This window comes from Etheostoma spectabile, chromosome 17, assembly GCF_008692095.1.
Source record: "Etheostoma spectabile isolate EspeVRDwgs_2016 chromosome 17, UIUC_Espe_1.0, whole genome shotgun sequence".
NCBI classification, from domain to species: Eukaryota; Metazoa; Chordata; class Actinopteri; order Perciformes; family Percidae; genus Etheostoma; species Etheostoma spectabile.
Genome location: NC_045749.1, coordinates 17,253,185 through 17,273,770, shown reverse-complemented (window position 1 = coordinate 17,273,770; position 20,586 = coordinate 17,253,185). Strand labels below are relative to the sequence as shown.

General features: G+C 39.6%; 1 protein-coding gene across 6 annotated transcripts in view; it reads left to right on the top strand.

Moving 5' to 3' along the window:
• Positions 1-20,586, top strand: part of macrod2 (mono-ADP ribosylhydrolase 2) — a 473,980-nt gene that overhangs the window by 109,282 nt on the left and 344,112 nt on the right. For all 6 annotated transcript variants that reach the window (XM_032540524.1, XM_032540521.1, XM_032540523.1 and 3 more), the window contains exon 4: positions 15,637-15,666. In XM_032540524.1, the coding sequence (XP_032396415.1) occupies positions 15,637-15,666 (30 nt within the window). The remainder of the gene's footprint in view (positions 1-15,636; positions 15,667-20,586) is intronic.

Below are 20,586 nucleotides of genomic sequence, written 5' to 3'. Positions count from 1 at the left end.
TTTGCCTATATTGTGGCAGGAGAAGACATATTTAGCTGCTAGCCATGCCATGTTTTTCTCTTCCCCTAATAAAAAAGGAAGCTTTTTGTCCTCAGTGTAAGTAGTGAAGCCTGGTATATATATTGGAAATATTTGGTACCTCTCTTGGTCTCAATTTTAAACGTCGACCTCTTTCAATTTCCAGCTCATTGCCACTGACTTTATTTTGTTAAAATTAGTTTTTCTCTTTGATTTTTTTTGTTTTGAGATGTTTGGCCAATTTGATATCTCTGGTCAGGTCATTGATAACAGAGGATTTGGTGTTGTATTTAATTTTAATTTCGCCATTGTTCTGTATATTTGTCTATTAATTTAGTTTCAAATCTTTTGACTGAAGACTAAGGATTGTGTCAGTGGCGGTTCTGAGGCCTACTGACTGTGGTGTTTAGCTCTGTCTACCTCTGAGCCAGCTGGTCCAGGGGGGGGGGGACATCTGAAGTCTCTCTCATGGTTAGTGTATCTTACTTTATCACACAGCATCGATTGCGTAACTATGTGCAGCTGGGTGGGTAGGGCCTGCATTGTGTTTTAGCGATGCTGCTTCATCCTGCATAAGATCTCATAAAAGATGGAAGTGAAGATTAAACCACATCCTCTTTTGCACACTGCGGCACTGAGCTGGAGGCATGCACTTCCCTTGTATGACTCATAAATAAGATTGAACAAGCAGTTCCTGCAGTAGCCAAAATAATGCTCGTTTGCCACATAAATTAAGGGTTTATTTTGTTTGACAAGTTGACAGGTGCTCTGGACACCATTACCAGGTCTTAACTGTCGCAGTCAAAGAATAAAGTACATTTTGCAGAGAGACATAGTATGACTCAGCGGGATATATGCTTGTGGTGGGAATTATACGAAGAATGCAATTAAAAACTTTTAAACAGGTTTTATACATATTGCTCCACCTCTAAACTATCATTTTGATCAATTGTTTTTTTTTTCAGTCAAATATGCATATAATGTCAAATATCCTGACTTATTATCTATCCTTATTATCTGAATAATAAAAAAAACATATGCTTTTGCTGTGTTACACCAATATGCAGGTTTGTCATCGTTTTTCTGAATGGGTCTAAAATTGTGTTTCTTTTGTGTTTCCAAAAGGCAAAAAGACAGATAAGCCATTACATGTGTTGGAGGGTTGAAACTAACTTCATAAAGATGAACACTTGGAGACCTAGCACTGGTCCTTTACTAGTGGCTCCTCAGTAACTAGAACTTTCATTAATAGTCACAAAGTCTCTCTTCTTTGAAATTGTGAGACAGCGTCACATTTTTCAGGGTAGTCAGGCAGAAAGCTCAAAGACAGTAATCTAATGTCAAATCCGAAATTAGCATTGTGGCCGTTTATTATGCTGTAAAAAGAGGCCTCGTGCTTGGCATTTAATTAAAACGATTGGAAGAAGTTGGCTCTGCTTTCAGTAATCTTATAATAGTTTGTTAGTGTTTTGGGGTTTCAGTTTGTGACTGAATTCTTCATGTACAATGTGAAATCCATGCACAGTAATTGCATCTTTGGTCTAATCATCATCTTAACCTTTTTTTCTGATTTTTAAATCGTGCCAACAATGACACTGAGACAAATCAAAACCCCATGATGTATGCCAGTTTAGTCAGGGACGCTCTACCTGTGCAGCTGCCTATTCCATTTAGGTCAGTCATCCATTTCACCCTCCTAACTGAATTGCATTTTAATCATGTATGCATTTAGCCATCAGTGGATTCAGTTTTCCCTTTTCTCGACAATGCACTCACATTTACTATTTGGAGACACATGGACAGGAGCCCTTTGGCTCGCCGACTGGACTGCCTCATGGTTGAGCTAACCTTGGAATACAGATAGATCTCTGCCTCTAATAGAGGTCACAGAGACATTTCCATCCTTCACATTTCCAAAGAACAGTTTTTTTCAACAAATGTTTCACAATTAGATTGTTTGTCAAACATGTGTCTGGCTGGCCTGTAAAATCTTTCAAACAATCTTTCATGTTTTGCCCTACGAGGGAAACATGCAAAAGGCGGAGCGAGAAGTGCTCTGTGTTGTTTGTCGGGACTTGGGACCTGTCCCTACTCATACTCCCTGATTGGATGGTGACAGGAAAGACTAGCTGAGGTTAATTCTGAAAAAAGGATATATCACAGTGCTGTGGCATTCAATGCATTTCAAATGATGTGTCCTTGGGATGCAAGGTTACTGCTGAGTCCTTCTCCTCTTGCTAGGAACAGTCTGTGTAACTATAGGTATTATTGAATGGGCCTGACAACGAAAAGGTCTTGTTGACTTGTGCAGTTGAGTCTGTGGTTACACGGAAGGTCTGTCTGCCCTCTGACATTATTGTTTGGATGAAATTTCCAAAGCTCATTTCTTTGTAGGGACTCAGCTTATTAAGACTGCCACTTCACCAGATTTGAAGTTCCCTATAACTGCTTTTCAGAGCAGTCTTTGCAACAGCTGGTTGATTTAGTGAGAAAACAACTCTGATGATCAAACTGCTTCTTCAGCTATATTGGAAACTGGAATATGGTAGAGTGGTGCAATAACTGGTAGAAGTACTAATCTTGGCTATTATGATCATGTGTTTATAGCTGCCGAGACTCACAGCCCACCAAAAAGTTAGTTTTGGGATTCCATAATCATACCATGCTGCTTCCATCTTAAAGCTTTACCAGCCTGTAAATGTCACTGCCTTTTCTGATCTTTCAGTTTTACAATGAGTATGGTGTTTTTACATCGGATGACAAAAGGATGTCTTTTTTAGCATTTGTAAGTTGTAAGAGACAAAGACTTTGCACAGTGTATTTTCCTCACATGGAGTTTTTCTCTGACAATCATGAAAACTAATCCTCTACTTCTGTCAGGTTCTCTCCTTCCATTTTTGGCCTCCCAATCTGAATTACAAAGAAATCCTCTACACTATTTTCAGCTTTTATTTTATCACTTCTTTTTTGATTTCATGCAAAATTCCTTTGCAGGCTGTCTGGAGCTTTTATTTCATCTTTTCCCGTATCTGCTGCTTTTTCGGGACAGATACAGATTTTTTTTTTTCATTCCCAAGCTCCCACCTGCAGGAGATTTTTTTGTTTTTGTTAGCCTGACGTAAGGGTGGCTTTATATTATTTTACACTGGGGCTAGGTCTTCATGAAATGTCCAGTCTAAGCTATTAAAATTGAGTGTTAATGTAGGGTGATTGGTTTGCTGATTTCCCGTCGCGTACCGTGGCACTTTTCCATCTATTACACTAAGTGCAAGGAATAGGAATTATAAGGAGTAGTGAGTTAAATAAATCTTCAAGGGGTGCCTCCTCGCCGCATTTTTGTCTCCTTTAACATTTAGCTCTACAGTCAGCTTCACAGCCTCTCAGTCTCAGTTTCTCTGCCTCAAAACCCTTCATTTTCTTCAGCATGTGTAAAACCAACACAAATTGTCTCTCCAGAAGTGACAGGCCCCTCACAATGTTACTAGTGTGCAGGCGTGATTTAGTGTTTGATTGGTGTTTTGGAGCTGCCAGAGTGAAGCCGCTCTCTGTTCACTGCCCCACCTCCAATTGTAGAGGCTCTAACACAGGAACACTAAAGCTGACAGTCTTGTGTAAAACTGGCCTGGTATGGCTAGAAGTACTGCAGGGTTTGCTTCTCGTTTTTACCCACATACATTGGCTGTTCACCTCTAATATTACATGTGAACTGTTGAAATAGTGCTATTTGGGAAGGACACTTTGGAGCCCTTTACTGCCCCTTCCTGAGAAAACTCCCGTCATCTGTCAGTGCTGGTAGCCTCACTGAAACCTTCCTGGTGGGAAAACTGGTAGCTTTCACAGTTTTTTTTATTTTTTATAAACCAGCAGGAATCCCCTAAATTCACACAATGGGAGTTTATTTATTTTCCACACAATGGTTCATGCACGTCCTTTTCATCAGTACATCAGTGGGAGAAAATCTTGTGTAAATCTTGGGTTTATCAATACATAACCCAAAATTAAGACAGCTAAAGTGCATGTGTTGGGGTTCAGCAATGAAATAAAGAGCTTGGAGGCAAGCCAATTAACGGCAGCAATTAAGCAGTACTGCAAAGTTCAGCAGGAGGACAGCAATATCATTTAGAGAGATATAACCATTGTCAATCTATTCTCCTAGTTAAAATACCCCCAAGATAACTATTTCAGTGTCTGTGTGCAACACGTCTGCCAAATTATTTAGTTTGATGTGGATGATTATGTGTATCATTCTCCTGTGTACGTAAGAGAAACATTTTCTGATACAAAAAAAAAGACAAACTCATCAAGTTCTGGAGCAAAATCCAATATGTGTATAGAAGGGCTATGGTAGGCTTGCCTGCTGTTTCCAGTAAAAATGATGTGCAATTGGCAAATTCCTTGTCACGCCTAGTATATTTCTAGTTTAACAGGTGATTGAGGAGTCTGACGGATGATTTTAGTTATTCTTGCAAATGTGGATTCACGTTATTTTGTGGCTAATATTCAGAGTTAGAGAAGTACTATTGAGATGTTTAAATATCATTAAGAGTTGGTAAAAGCACGACATGAGACCAGATGCTAAAGCAAAGAGTGATTCTAAAACAGGATGAGCGTAAGCTCGGCAGGATGTTTTCCGACCAATGAGAGGTACAGTAAACTACAAATTTGATTTGAGCAGACTAGTGGATCGTATCATTTGAGTTGACATCAAAACATGATTATCAAAACAGGACACCGAGAACCACAGTGCTAAAAGAAAGCTCGAATATTGAACTCTTTTCTTTATTCATCTAGCCAATTCCCTGTTTTCTTCAAGCTTAGATTTAGTTGGTGACAAGAACAAAGCACTCTGCCTGTCTGATTGTATAATTCTCATTGTGTCACCATTGTTTTTATTTCATATGGTTCCTTTTTAAATCTGTATAAATAAGCAATTTAAACAGGTTGTCTTTTAGTTTTATTTTAACAAAAGGCTGCAGATAGATACTTAGATAAGTCAGCAGGAAATTCAGTTGGGATTCTGTGTGAATGTGTTTCAGATGCTTGTTTGAAGATGCACTGCAGTGAACACGGTTATACATAGGCACTACAAAAGAAAGAAGCTCAAAACATTATTACGCTAGTATTGTTGCAGACCATGGCATTTCTGTATCTAAGTTAATTTCACTGTTGTTCAAAAGGCAGGAGCTGTGAGGTGAAAACCACTTTTTGCTTTTAGTGCAATAGTATATTCACAATATCTAAAAGGGAGATAACAGATTGGGACATTAAGGCACGGTTTTCAGTCCAGTCTCTCAGTTTTTGAGCTATAATGATTGTAGGGCAGGGTAATAACAGCTCCTTGCATTTAAAAGCCTATTCGTAGAACTACAATGTTTCTGTTCTCTTCAAAACATGGCCTGTGGTTGGGACATCTGAGTGGACCTGGTACAATGGTAGACATTATCTTTGTTATGGAAATATAAACCGTTTTGCATCTCAAAATATGGGAAATAAACAGCTATCTCAAAGTAAATGCCTCCCATTATGATGAAACCATTACAATGCACTATTAATGTTAATACAGGTCTGATTATTTATGAGATCATCTCTCATCCAAGGACTGGCTAATCATGTATTTCAGTAGACTGAGCTGACTTGTCTTTATTCAGATTCTGCTACATTTGATTTAGGAGTGTCAGTTTCAGTGCTCTGTTTTTAGGCAAAATGAATGACTGTCTGATGTATTTGCAGTTGCTTTAAGTTTAAACCTTACTATGCAGCACTATGTCAATTTATAATTTAGTTTATAGTCAGTTATGTGTTATATACTTTAGGATTGTTGTCTGTCATTGTGCTTTACTGAGTCAGTGGGTCTCCCCTAGTGTGTCCATTATTGTTCTACAAAACAAAATGTACATAGAAGCTGTAGAAGTACAACATTTGTCTGGCTCAGCGGATGTGCATTGCTGGTATAAAGCCTGACATCATCCCTACCGTCTTGCTTTCTCCGCTATTGGGGCTTACCAACACCCAGGACGGTTGTGATTGATTTAAAGAAATACAAACAAGCCACAGTGTTGTTTTTTTCCCTCTGTCCCAGAATAGATGGGCGGTGTAGCCAGACTGTACTCCAGCGCTGACACAGCACTGTAGAGAGAGGTCTGGCAATGTGAGACTAGTTTTGATAAACTGCCTCTTTTTAATTAAAACACAATTCATTTTAGCCCCCATGCTCAATAAGCAAAAAAAGGAGGTCTTTGTGGAAATGTTTTTTCACCATGATAACTTGCATAATATGGCACATCTTTTCTGGACTTATGATTGAGTTGCTCCGTCCTGATTGCTGTTGGCACTCGAGGGAGATGAGTCTGTGTGACATAAACTGAGTACTTCTGGAGCCAGAGCTCTCTTCACACAACACCTCAACACTTACACCGCTGTGATCAAATAGACACTGGTAGGGAATGGATTCTCTTAAGTGCCGGTTAAGTGCATTTTGCTAAGGAAGTAAGAGAAGTTAAAATACATTTAGTGTTAAAAAAACAATGCACTCTTCCTAATGCAATGTTCTGCACTTAAGATATATGGAGTCTAATTCTGAGTGTATGTACCGTGGCCTGGCTATCAAGGGCAATGCCCTCATTTATAGACTTCTATTTTTGCAAAGAGAAAGCAGTGATATGTAAGGAAGTTGATTCAAAATCCACACTTCAGTAGCTGAGAATCTCCAATTTAATGCTGTCCTGGCTCTTCCGTGTGGAGGAATCTCAACCATGTTATTTTGGATATAGTGAGGGGAACTGTCTGGCAGCCTAGCGGGTACCTAGCTGGGGGTAGTGGACTGTGAATGCCCTGAAGAGCCATGCAGGCCTTAACCATTCCAACAGGCTTGATCGCCAGTAATGAAGAGGCTGCATTAACGTGAGGCTGATAAATCCAGAAATGGGACTGGATAAATCCATAATATGCAACTGCTGGCCCAAATCCTGCCAGAGCCCTGTGAAGTTTGCAGATAACCTATTTCATCTCAACCAGAAAATGATGGTGCCTCTTCAAAGTTGGCACACATGCATAGAGTTGGTGAAAATCAGTCAAAATATCCTGCTGTGTTATATAACATGTATATTTAATCTACATGTTGGCCAATGTACAGTTTAATGTTAAATAACTAGCCTGGCTTAATTTCTTTGTGGATTTTATTTAGTGTATTCATAGTGTTCTATGGGATCGCCTAAGGCCTGTGAGCAATGAGGTGTGCTGAGATGTGTCAAAACATACATTAAGGTATGTGAGAATATGTCTCTGCAAACATTTACATGCATCATTAATTGGTTTAATTTGTGTACTTTCATTTGAGTATTAATGTGGATATGTGTTGCACTTTACTATCTTTACTAGACATTAGTTAATATCATGGTTGACGTTGTTAGATATTGTGTTTAGTATTAATATCATGTGAAACTCAGTTTAACCTTTTCCAAATTAGCAAATGAATAATTAAATGTGATTATCCGAGATTGCGCTTGTGGATTCTTACAAACCCCCGAATTTTTTCTGTTTCAACAACCACAGTGCCTTTGTGATTAATATAGTGGGAATGCATCCAAACAACTTTATCTAATGAACCCTGCTCTCTCTCCGCTGCTCCCCTGCATTGTGCCTTCAGAGAGTCTTTCTCGTTCATGTTCACAGGCTGTGTCTTTAGTGTTAAAAACAATTATTAAGTAACACTTCAATCGTTAGAAAGTTGTTTTCTGTGTCTCACTTTGGTGGCATTGACTTTTCCTTGGTGTTAACTTCAGAGGAAATAAAAACTTGCGCTTTGCAGAGCCCACCTACAGCTTTATTTCCAAGTAAATTCTCCAAGCTCCCTTCTTAGGATTGGGGGTTGAGCAGATGCAGGTAGATGTATATTTATGAGGGGGATGTGTATTTCAGGGAGAAGCAGTGTTGTGAAAGGTGACCTTGTTAGATAAGAGGAGGGCTCGGAAGCCAAATGATGAAAGAGAATGGGATCATCCTGGGCTCATTAATGTGGATTTGAAGGTCAGGTAATTATAACAATAGACGTGTGGGCTGGCTTTGGCATCTGGTATTGTTGCTTTGTTATGAAGGTGACAAGCCTGCAGAGGAAAGGGATTAATCACTGTGACACCACCCTGTTGTCACATTGATACATTCAGACATCATAACACTACTGCTATAGTTCCAAAGAGAAGCTGCAAAAAAAACATAATTTCCGCCATCAACAGCATATGACAAGTGCTGTTAAGAATTTGAATAGGTTTAAGAAGCAACCTACGATCGCCTGATATTGTAATGAGTATTTCAAAAATAAATCCAACTTAAAATAGAATTCACATCTTTGTTATTGCAGTGATTTGAACATTTGAGCCTTGGTGTCTCTTCCAAAGCTAGTGACACGAATGCAACAAATCCACGTGGCTGAGGGGTTGGTATAGTAACACATGAACAGTTGTATGCACCTATTGAAAGTAACCAAGGAATCCCACAGCAATGGACTACATGTGTGAGCCAGATTAGCTTTTAATAGCTTGAAATGCAAATACTACAGAGCAGCTGAAAGTTCAACCCATCATCTGACTTAATGGAAATTTTGTTTATGCTGAACGCTGACAGAGTATCAATACACATGAGAAATGAGACATGCTTGATGTTACAGGCACCAAATCAACTTAATATAACAACCCAATGAACGGAAAACAAGGTCTGCAACAAGGTCCTCCTAAAATTCTACAACTCAGGAAAAACTCTGTAATTTACTGTAAGCTGGTGTGGGAGAAAGGGGATATAAAGCTGCCAGTATACTCTAAATTCAATTTAATTTGTGTTTCACATTAGAGGCAGACACAGCTTCTAAGGTTTTTCAAAACAAGCAGTTAGCATTGATTAAAACTAACACAATTCTCTGCAATTAAACCAAAATATGCAAACGTCAGAGTTGAACAGTGCCCCTTGATGCTGTTTTAGAAACATTCAACAAGTTTGCCTACCCACACTGCAGACACTGTGTACGTAGGCCAAATGCAACGCTTCTTTTTGCCACAAACCCACCCTTTTACCTATGATGCAAAATTCAGTTTGTTAGGTGGAGACATAAAATATTCAAACAGGTTAACTTGATGTGCACAAGCTATCATATCAGAATTGATATTTTTTAGCATTCCACTCAACAATGAAACCTGCTACTTCAGTGATGTCAATTGCTTGTGGTTAACATGTCAGTAAATACTTTGACCGTAATGCTTTGTTAGGTTATGTGTTAATAACTTGTCCGCATTGCACACTCTTGTGTGGAGTACAACCTTGCGTACTGTATGTGTTTCAGCTACAATTGCATAATTTTGACTAAAGCACGAGCCAGGCTTTAGCCTTTTTTGTGTGTCAATATGCTGCTGGGATCGTGCCATCTCTACCACAAGTTTGTCTGGCTCAGTCAGGCTCCTCAGGGAATACTAGAAGCAATAAAGAACAAAAATGCCAACCAGTATCATCAGACGAGGCAGCGTGTGTGGTGTAGCATGCATTTTTAATGTGCCTCAAATAAGATATAACATGGTGTTGGGTTTGTTGTGTGTGTGTGTGTGTGTGTGTGTGGTGTGTGTGTGTGTGTGTGTGTGTGTGTGTGTGTGTGTGTGTGTGTTGTGTACCTGTATCTGTGTGTTGTGTGTGTGTTGTGTAATTGTTTTGTGTGTGTGTGTGTTGTGGTTGTGTACATATGTGTGTGTGTTGTGTTGGTGTGTGTGTGTGTACTAGTGCATGTGGTAAATGTGTGTGTGTGTACGTGTGTGGGTGTGCATGTGGTGTGTGTACATGTGCTGTGTTGTACATGTGCAGTGTGTAATGTGCATGGTATAATGTGTGTGTGTGTGTGATATATGTGCATGTGTATATGTGAATGTGTATACGTTGTATGTGTATTATATCTATATATATATATGTATATATAGTGTGGTATATATATATGTGTATATGATGTATATTATATGTGTATATGTATATGGTATATAGATATGTGTGTGTGTGTGTCTGGTGTGTGTATATAGTGTGTGTGTGTTTGTGTGTGTGTGTGTGTGTGTTAAGTTAGTATGACTAGTTGTTGTGTGTGTGTGTGTATATATGTGTGTGTGTAATATGTGTTGTATATACATAGGTGTGTATGTATTATATGTATATGTGTTATGTATATATGTATGTATATGTATGTATATATGTGCAAAAATATATGGTATATATGTATGTGTGTGTATATACAGTGTAGATATATACTGTACATAAACAATATATAAATACACATGCACATATAAAGTATGGTGTATAAATGTATATATACAGTGATATACTGCGTATGTGTAGTGTATATATGTATATATCTGTGTATATGTATGTGTGTGTGTGTGTGTGTGTGTGTATATATATATGTATATTGTGTGTGGGTGTGTGTGTGTGTTGTGTTGTGTGTGTGTGTTGTGTGTGTGGTGTGTGTGTGTGTGTGTGTGTGTGTGTTTGATGTGTGTGTGTGTGTGTGTGTGTGGGTGTGTGGGTGTGTAACAAAACAACTGTCCCTGGTGTTGCCAATAATACATCCAGGTTAAATGCAGTGCATGAGAGTTAAAGGTGCCCACTTTATTGCATTGATCCAATGGGATACAAATCACGTTTGTATGGAGAGAGAAAAACAAGGAGGATATTTAAATCATTAGCATCATAGATTGACATACAGTATGAGCGGTCATATGAGCAGGAGGTATTATCTTAGTGTAAACCGCTTTTATTTATGGATACCTATTAATATGTCAGTCAGATATTTGTTTTGAGGCTTCATGTAACGTGCAGTATATGTGCTAATGCCACTGTTGGCTCTGCTCGTGTGTACGTGTGTGGGTGTGTGGTGCTTGTTAGGAAGGCTGGTGGAGTGGAAAAGTGTATGTGTGCTGTGTGAGCAGCACATTATTTCACTCAAAAAGAATTTTCCTTCACTCCACTGACTCTTTGAACATCAACATTCAGAGCTGTCATGTTAAACATCAGAACACTATGAAGAGGAACGTCTAATGACCATCTAAGTGTCAACCAAGTCCACAAATGATTGTTTTTTTTGTTTCTCTGAACGAATTTCTTCATTATTTTAGACCTTGCATCTGTAGTTCATTGTGTTGTAGATGCTAATTTGTGGCCATCCAATTAGCTGTGAATATGATTTCTAATTACAGCAGAAGAATGGAGAAAAAAATATGACTCCTGGTTAAAAAGAGCAGCTTGATTGACCTAGTTTGCACCGTTATGTGGGGCAGTTTGTGTTTGGAATCACATTTGCTAAAATCAGAATTCCTTAATTGTGGACCGGTAGGATGTGCCTTAAAAGTGGTGGTGAGTTATTTTGAAATCTATAGCAACATGCTATTGATACAGAACTCAGCAAAGATCGTCCCTATCACAGTTAATATGACTCAAATACGGAAAAGAATCCTGTAATATTTGCAGACACAGATAGGCCGGTAGCTTTATATTGCAGTGGCCGCTCTGGTTGCTTTGAAAAATTGCACCGATATTTTTTTGACTCATCTATTTGCAACAGAGCAGGCAACTGGAACCATAAAACTTTTTTTTATTAGTTTCAGTACCCCACCTTCTATCCCAGAGTCACAGCAGAGTACACTATTAACCTCTGAGCTTATTGAATGTGTGCGAGGGGCTGGTAAGGATAAGGTGAGTTTGTATTCGATGGAGCATATTTAAAGGGTTCAGTTAAGGTGGCAGAGACCAGAAGGTAGACAGTGAATCAGTTTACTGCCTTTTGTGGTTATGCACTAGCACTTCCCATTTAACTGCATGATCTAGGGCTCTGCTGACGACACCAAAACACACAACCCAGATTCATGCCTCACTGCCCTCTGCACACACAGGACTCGCACACTGAAGTGCACATTAGCCATTTTTATGAATGCTTTGCAAATATACGGACACACTGAGACAAGAGGGTGGTTTTACCATTCCTGTGTTTGTGTCTGTGCTGGCTTCTTGAGGCAGTGCCACTACCCATAAAGTGTGCCTGTCACACTCTGGCTCAGGTTCTGTTATCAATATTTTCTTGCTGTGAAAATCCACCGCAGCGGCTCCACTGCATTGTCATTGGCTGAGGAATAAATGTGGTTGCTGTGGGGGTTAAGAGTTCAAAGGGCAGACAGGAAGTGGGTACTCCCACAGTGACAGTTCAAGCATGTGTTTGATGGGCCAGCCTAATGCCGTGAACTAGCAGTTCCTAATGACCTGCCATCTCCAGGCAGTCTGGGGAGCCCTTCCACTGAGATTTATGACCAATGTTGTGGTTACTACTGGGACGACTCTCAGCAACACTCCTGACCAACTCCAAGTCATAGCCTACTGCTTTTGCTTCACTCTTTCCCTCATTAACTGGGTCACGACAAGAAATATTCAGGTTCTCTGAAATATTTAAGCTAACAGATTACTGCAGTATTTTGTCTAATGTGATGGAAACCTTGTAGTGGACATGGAAAATGTTATCTATTCTGTCCTTGAAGAAACATGAATGAAATTCTCAAGGGAGGCACACACTGGTGGACACAGAGAGGACAACAAAATCAAAAACCTGTTAAGCATGCATTCAAAGAGACAACTCCACATGTATGTGCTTAGCCACTGTAGAAGAGACAGATAATGGTCTTCTGATAATACTAATTGTTGGCTCTCCCACTGCTTCCCTAAAGGCAGAAATGTGTTGATCCACCACAAGATAGCCAGACTTAGCCCAGGGCAGGCACAAACAGCAAGGAGAGCTAGTTTATAATTAATACACACTCTATAAAATATGCATTATGGGGTGGATGTGGCCAAATATGGATTTCTGTTTTGATTTTCACTCAGTATAATTGAAGTACTTCTCAGGCAAGACATACTGAATGAGACACAAGCTCATAGCCTTTGCTGCCAAGAGTGAGGGGGCCAGCTCTCTGTGCTGCTGTAGGTTAGCTTCTCGACCAGCTGCTTCTTATTTGTCCCGTACTTGAAGACGGGTTGTTAAAGCAAGTCCCCATCCACTTTGGGATTTTAATGTCTTCCTTGATATATCGCTGTGGGCTAAGCTCACTGAGTCTGTAGGTTACAGATATTTTGTGTGCATAAGCAGCTCCAGTATGCTTTTAAGAAACTGCCAAAACATGTTTCATGACATTGTGATTAAAGCTAGAGGATGCTGAGAGAGGGGAAATGAAAAGGCATGTAAAAGCTTTTTTTCTTTTCTTTTTTTTTTTCTTCTTCTTTTTTTTTTTTATCCCTCCCTACTTCCATATTCATCATACCCACGGCAGAGACGAGATGGCTGTTGAACGCACTTCTCTCAGTGGGCTATTGCCATGATCACACATGGTCAAGTCGCACGCGGTTTGAAAGCACCTAACATCTCAACCCCCAGACTACCCCCGTTCACTACTGCCACTACCGCACCTAACACACATACACAAAACAGAAGAGTTGTGTCAGACTGATTAGCAACCACATCTCCAATCTCTGATTAGGTGTGGAGTAAATGAAGCACCCCCCTCAGTTATGCATTTCCATAATGTCAGGTAATTAAACCCCAGTGTTTTAATAGCTCAGAAATAGGAAGACTCCCCAGGAGACAAGACAATGATGATAGACTTGGCTGAAAACTAGCATACTATTAGCTTCCCTTTAACTGGCACTGGAACTGTTCCTTTCATTGTACTGATCTTGTAACAACCCGCTTAAAACATTTACATCATAACATAGAGAAGATGACATATACTGTACATTTTCTAAGCATTTAAAGGTATCTTTGATAATAAAGCATTTAACTACATTTATCCATGCTTTTTTAAATATGAACAGAACATTTCCGTTTCTGGAAAAGCACGTTTGAGTTGTGTGCTTGTTGTTGATAGCTGATAGATTCCAGAGCTAAACAAAGACTGGGAGAGCATGAGCATCTTTTTCATCACAGAAAAACCTGGAAAGGTGCTATTGTAAACATGACAGTGGATTGTCAGTACATCCCTGTGTGTGTGTACACACACACACACACACACACACCCACACACACACACAAAAAGCCCTTTTGATGAAAGAAATTCTGCAGTGGGAGAGCTTTCTTTGTTCTGTTGCCCACTTATGTGTGGTGCTCAAATGCAAACAATGCAAAGCCATAATGGTGTAACAGAAAGGTGTGTAAACTGAGTGAGCTCCAGCAGTCTCCATCATATATTTAATCAGGATTGTACTATGATTGGAAAGCTCTCCCTTATACCACATGCTCATTATCTGTTGCTTTTGTACTAAAATGTTTTTTTTTTTCTTCCTTTTTTAGAAATAATAAGCTTTTAATGGGGCAATGTTCACTGCTAATGATAGCCAATTCTGTAGCTTGAACTGAAGATCATTAAAGGCATGTTGCAGTGTATGATTCTTCCAATGCCCGCTGGATGAACTACACTTCAAACACATCGGCTACCTACTTTCAGTAACACCCCGATTAATAGCTGTACTTTAAATCCCTTCAAATCTTTCTCCTTTAATGTGCAACAGATGTCTCCAACTGACAGACAGATTCCTGTTAAATGATACACTCTCCACTTAGTTAGCTGATGTCACCTTCTCTTGAAGCAGTAAACTACATTTGTTATAGATTCACATGCACAACACAGGGCTAAGTAATGCTATACGTGTTTGTGAACTCAACTGTCTTAAAGCTGACAAGAGAATAACAGTGAGCGAGGCTTTACTCTGAGGGTGTTCTACTGTACAGATCACATGTGGGAACGAAGCCTCACTCTTTGAGATCATAAGTCTTGTGCTGAAGAGCTCCTCTCAGCTCATGTCCAGGGGCGTCGGACTGGGGGCAAAAAGGGGACTGAGTACCCAGGGCCCTCATTTGAGGAGGGCCCAAAAAGATGCTAGAATGAATAGCTGTGGATGCATGAAAATTTGAACTTGTGCAGTAGATACAACTGTCACAAACTTCTGGCCACTGTTAATTGCTTTTGATAAAGCGCAACTGGTTGCTGACTGAATCACATGTTTGTTGCCAAAGTTAGTATTCAAAGAAAAACGGTGCACACACAATGCTCACTGGTGTCTATTGGAGATGTGATAAACAAACTATTGGATGACATTGTTGTGGCTTGTTACCTTTGGATACCTGTGGTGTTTTTTGGAAGCTACCATTAGAAATGCTAAATCTTGCATTGCCAGTTGCAGCTATTCAAATGTGTGATTGCAGGTTTAACTGAGAAAAATATGTAACATGCAATCATTTAAGCCAATTTCAGGCTTATCTTGGCACTTTATACTAACTGGTTTTTCTCTCTAAAATATACCGAATGTTTTCATGAATTCTTCTGTTCTGTTCTCAATCTCAGTGAAATTTGTCAGTTGTAGTTCTGTTCAGGAGATGATATAAATGACACATTTTATTTGATATATAAGAGCTTAGATTGAATAGGTGTGTTTCTGAAAAATCACATTTGTGGTTGTAAAATGAGAACTTTAATGTCCAAATGTTGCTGACTCTATAACATAATCTGATCTAATTAATCTTTGAAGTTTTTACTGAATTGTTTTTTGTTTTTTTTCTCTTTTCAGCAAACTCCAGTCTTCTGGGAGGAGGGGGAGGTGAGTAACACCTTTTTTATATCATCTCATTGTTGTGCAATTATAGTTACACTCTTCCTATCTCATATGACACATCTATATTCTTCTCTTAGTTCATGGCAGACTTTAGTGTCTATTTTGCTCCAAGTGTCTGTGTTAAATGTGGCCGAATATAAGGCCAAAACATTAGAGCGCAGTGCAGCGCAGCCTTGCACTGTGCCACACTGGGAGATGGTTGTTGCTTCAGTGGCTTGCCGAAGAACATTATCATCAAAGCAATGGAAGATATCTGAGGCAGCCAACCGTGGTGTGGGAATAATGGGGTGGGAACTCCAGTAGGATGCTACTGCCCAATCCAACTGTTCTTCTTTTCTGAAATGTAACTTTACAGTGACATGATTGAAATAATCATTCTTCACCAAAGTAACATGAGGTTGGGCTAAAATGCTTCCAGTTAGATGTGGAATGTTAATTTTGAGTTTGAAAGGGGATTTTTGATGATCTGTTGGAATGGTATGACAATGAAATAAGGTCAGTGCTTCCGTTCTGTTTATCCATCTGTGTTGGATGTCACTTTTAATGTGTCACCACCTCCTGACAGGCTTCAGTTGTACATGGTGATCTCAACCAGGACATTAGTACTTTTTATGTAATCTACCTAATCTAATGTATATATCTATAAAAACGGTTTTATATACTGTTTGTTGTAGATCTCTGTCATAATTACTGTTTTAGAAGTTCAAATTAAGAGCGCTTTCTTTTATGCAACTTATAAAACTAATAAACAAGAGCTTCACTGACATTTACAGTGTCAGAAATTTCCTAATTATACACAATGCATGTGGATATGCCCTGTATTTTTTTTTTGTAATCCTAGAACTAAAAAAAAAAAAAAAAGGATAGACAGATAATGATGCGGGTGACTTGTTCAAATGTTGAACAGTATTTAATTTTTTTGTCAAAAATGTTCCTTCAAGTTCTACGGTTATGGAGTAGAAATTGGTTAGGCCAAATACAGCACTTAGGAGAGAATAATGCACTTTGCAGGATGGCACTTTTTCGGTTTTTATATATTTATTTTTATTTATTTTTAGAATTTAAACATCTGGCATGAAATATGAGTCATCAGAGGTGAGGGGTGTGCAGAAAGCCACAGCATAGTTAACTGCTCAATGCACATGGGGTACATTAAAGTGTACACAGGGCTGTTGAAATCTTATTCACATCTAATCACGCTGCCTGGAGTGGCCCTCATCTTGTCTTATACACAGTTAAGACTAGACATTTTCCAGCCGTTGTTGCATAGAATTGAGGCATCCCAATCTGTATCAGTGACATGGAGAGGCCCTCAGCGCGCAACCATCGAAAAGACTTGATTGAGATCAGAGGTCAGGAACACACCAAGCCCTGGAAAGCAGGTATTGGTGATTGGTGTCTGTCTCTGCTGCAGTCGACTCTCAGTAAACACAAGAAGCAATTTTCTTTGCTATTATGTTTTCCTTATTGTTATTTTGCAGCAAATCACTTTTTACAGTTCTACAAATCTTAGAGCACTTAGACTTTTTGAATCATCCAGGTCCTTCTTTAACTAGTAATAGGCATTGGGGTATTACAGGTTTGCTTCGTTTCAATACAGCAGCAACACAAATGAAGTCAAATTTACGGCTGTCAACACTGGAACGTGAGATCTTACGTGTCAATTATTGTTTCTTTGCACGAAAACATTAGTTGATTTAGACCTGCAGCTGTGCTTATTAACTCCAGAGGAATTCTAATTGTAGCAACTGACATGTTTGTGAGAGCAAAGCCTCCTTTCAAACTTAATTGAATTCCAGCAATGTTATTGCTGCCGAGTTACTCTGGCACAAGATACAAGGTCAATTATCTTTAAAATGCTAACGTTTACATTTTATCATGTTAATAATGACCACAACATGTCTGTTACTTTATGATATCTTATGTGTGCATTCTTGTGAAGTGTGTTTTATGTTATTATAGCCATGTTAAAACGTTCGGAGGTGATTATAACCAGAGAGAGATTACAATTCTCTATCAGAGAGCTGCAAATGTTACTTTCCCCCCCAGAACAAAGCTCTACACCGTTTGCCTTTTATCTTCACGAGGCTAAGAGGGGTTTTATCTACCAGTGTCTTTATCACTAGCAGGTGGCTGCTAAACCTGCAAAAGTGTTCTTTCTGTTCTCACCCTGGCCCTCCCTCTACCCCTATCTGTGGTTTGGCATTTGAAGACCTCCTGCCTTGGTGGCGGCGAGGATCGATGTGAAGAGGAGATGTGCTCTCATATAGGGCCTGCCTTATCTCCCAGCTGTCTTCTCAGGGCTCTGCAGAGGGGCAGCTTCACAACAGGATGATCCATCATGTTGGCCTCACGCACCTGAGCCATGTTTAGTTCTCACAGTTCTGGAGGTGGGCCTCCCACCGCCAGAATGTGAACCAAGTCTTTACTTTAAGCAACAAAAGTTAGTTTACCACCTACACACTTTAAGAAGTTCTCCTTGCTAAACCCCCCCTCCCCTCTCATATGTGTAGGTATCTTTTAGGAGAAAAGTTTCACCTCTCTGTACATCTTCTCATTAATTCAAGCATGATGTGTGGTCACAGCAAAGCAGACTTGTGTTGGTGATAGTTTTGTTGGCTTGCAGCTAGAGTAGTGTGAATAGGTTGGAAAAAGTGAAAATAAAGCCCTGGGTGAGATTTGTCCTATAGGCAAGGCAAGGCAGCTTTATTTGTATAGCACATTTCAGCAACAAGGCAATTCAAAGTGCTTTACACAAAATCAGTTAAACAGATAAAACACAAGTACAAACAGTTAAAAATCATAAGCATTAAAAACCGATAAAACACATGAATAGACAGTTAAAAACAAAATAGAAACATTAGGACACATAAAACACAAAAATAAAATTTAAGAAATTTAAAGAAATGAGCAGTCATTTAAAGAAAGGCAGCATCAAAAAGAAAGGTCTTCAGCCTTGATTTAAAAGAACTGAGAGTAGCAGCGGATCTACAGGTTTCTGGGAGTTTATTCCAGATATGAGGAGCATAGAAACTGAAAGCTGCTTCACCCTGTTTAGTTCTGACTCTGGGGACAGAAAGTAGACCTGTCCCAGATGACCTGAGAGGTCTGGGTGGTTCATAGTGTAGTAGCAGATCCGAAATGTATTTTGGACCTAAACCGTTAAGTGATTTATAAACTAGAAAAAGTACTTTGAAATCAATTCTATGAGACACAGGAAGCCAGTGTAAAGACTTCAGAACTGGAGTGATGTGATCCAGTCTCTTAGCCAAAATAAAACCACATTAAATCCTTAGAAATCACTGATGGGAAATCTCTCTGGGTTGTGTGTCTTCTGTATTATGTACACAATGGGGTTAACCAAAATAGCACTGTTATCTCCATTAGACATGTTGGTCTCACTGGGATTCCATACATACATAGGGGGAAATAACAATGATCTTTGATAATAGCACGCTAAATGAGGCCTCTGTGAATAGAGGGTAATTATAAATGGTATCAGATTGCTTATGTGATGTGTGTCACAGTATGGCTGGATGCTGGCACAGTCCCAAAAGAATATACCTAATGTAAACATCATGTTGTCTGTGTCCCACCCCCCATTTGACACTTTCTCAGACACCCACTGACACACACACACACACACACACACACACACACACACACACACACACACACACACACACACGCACACACACAAATGCAAGCGCACACTGAACCATGTAATGATACCACGAAGCCCTGTGTAGCCAGAGAGAGGGAGCTCCACTTGCCTTTGATGTTTCCATCCAGGAGGGGAATGGGCTCATTAGCATTCTAACCAGAACCGTTGCCCATTTAGCACTAGGCTTTAACTAGACCACCTAAACAAATCGTTCTTCTCAGGTTGGGCCTCTTTTCTCTGCTCCAGTCAAGCGGCGGGGAACATGCATGGTTGTTTTTGTACGTCCTGACTCGGGCTAATTTGGCCACGGGCTGCAAATGCTCACTGATCTCAGCCTTTGTCATTGCTTGCATAACATAGGCTGTAGCGCTGTGGGCCACCAGCTCTCCTCCCTCATAGGTTTCCTGAACAGTGGTTATGAGTCATAGCAAGTACCAACACATTTTAACGTATGAGATTAATTATGCTTGCTGTGAATATGCCCGGCTGCGGTGGTGCTCATGTGGTTCATTGCCCTCTTCTGCAACTAAAAACGACATCTATTCGGATGCAGACAAACAATGACAAGACTACATTCGTGGCTCTGCTGAGATAGTGATGTGTGTACAAAGGCCTGTAAATTCCAAATTGAATTCACAGAATGAGTATAAGTGAATGAAAATAATGAGTATATGAGGCCTGGCTCTGATCTTTGGGTGAAATGTGAAAACCTTTAGTACATTTATCTGACCACAGAAATACAATATCAGCATTTCAATAACTGCAGTACTGGCTCTTCCAAAAGAGTGCTCCAGCATGTTTAAAAAAGAAAAGAAAATGTATCCAGTTTTGGACATGTTTGGATAAGCCTTTATCAAGATTCCTAAGTGCTTCACCGTGCTTATCTCTATCCGCATTTGTTATGCAAAGAGCTCTGTTTTCTTTACCTGTCACCTCCAGATGAACCATTATCCTCTGTCTGGATCCTGCCCCAGGCTTGTTTATTGGGTAGATTGGAGGGGACAGGGGCATGGGGCTCTGTGTATAGGTCAATATATAGGATGGTGTGTGACAGGTTTGGGTTAGATGGCCTTATGTCCCTGTCGCAACTTACTGGATGCCCCAGAACTCCCCTATATGATTAATCATTCAATGATGACGTATTATTCTCATAAGTCATAGATTGCACACTCTGCTTGACTGATGGTCCTCAGTTCACAGATGGTAGTACCAGCCATTAGCATAACTTATGATAGAGATAT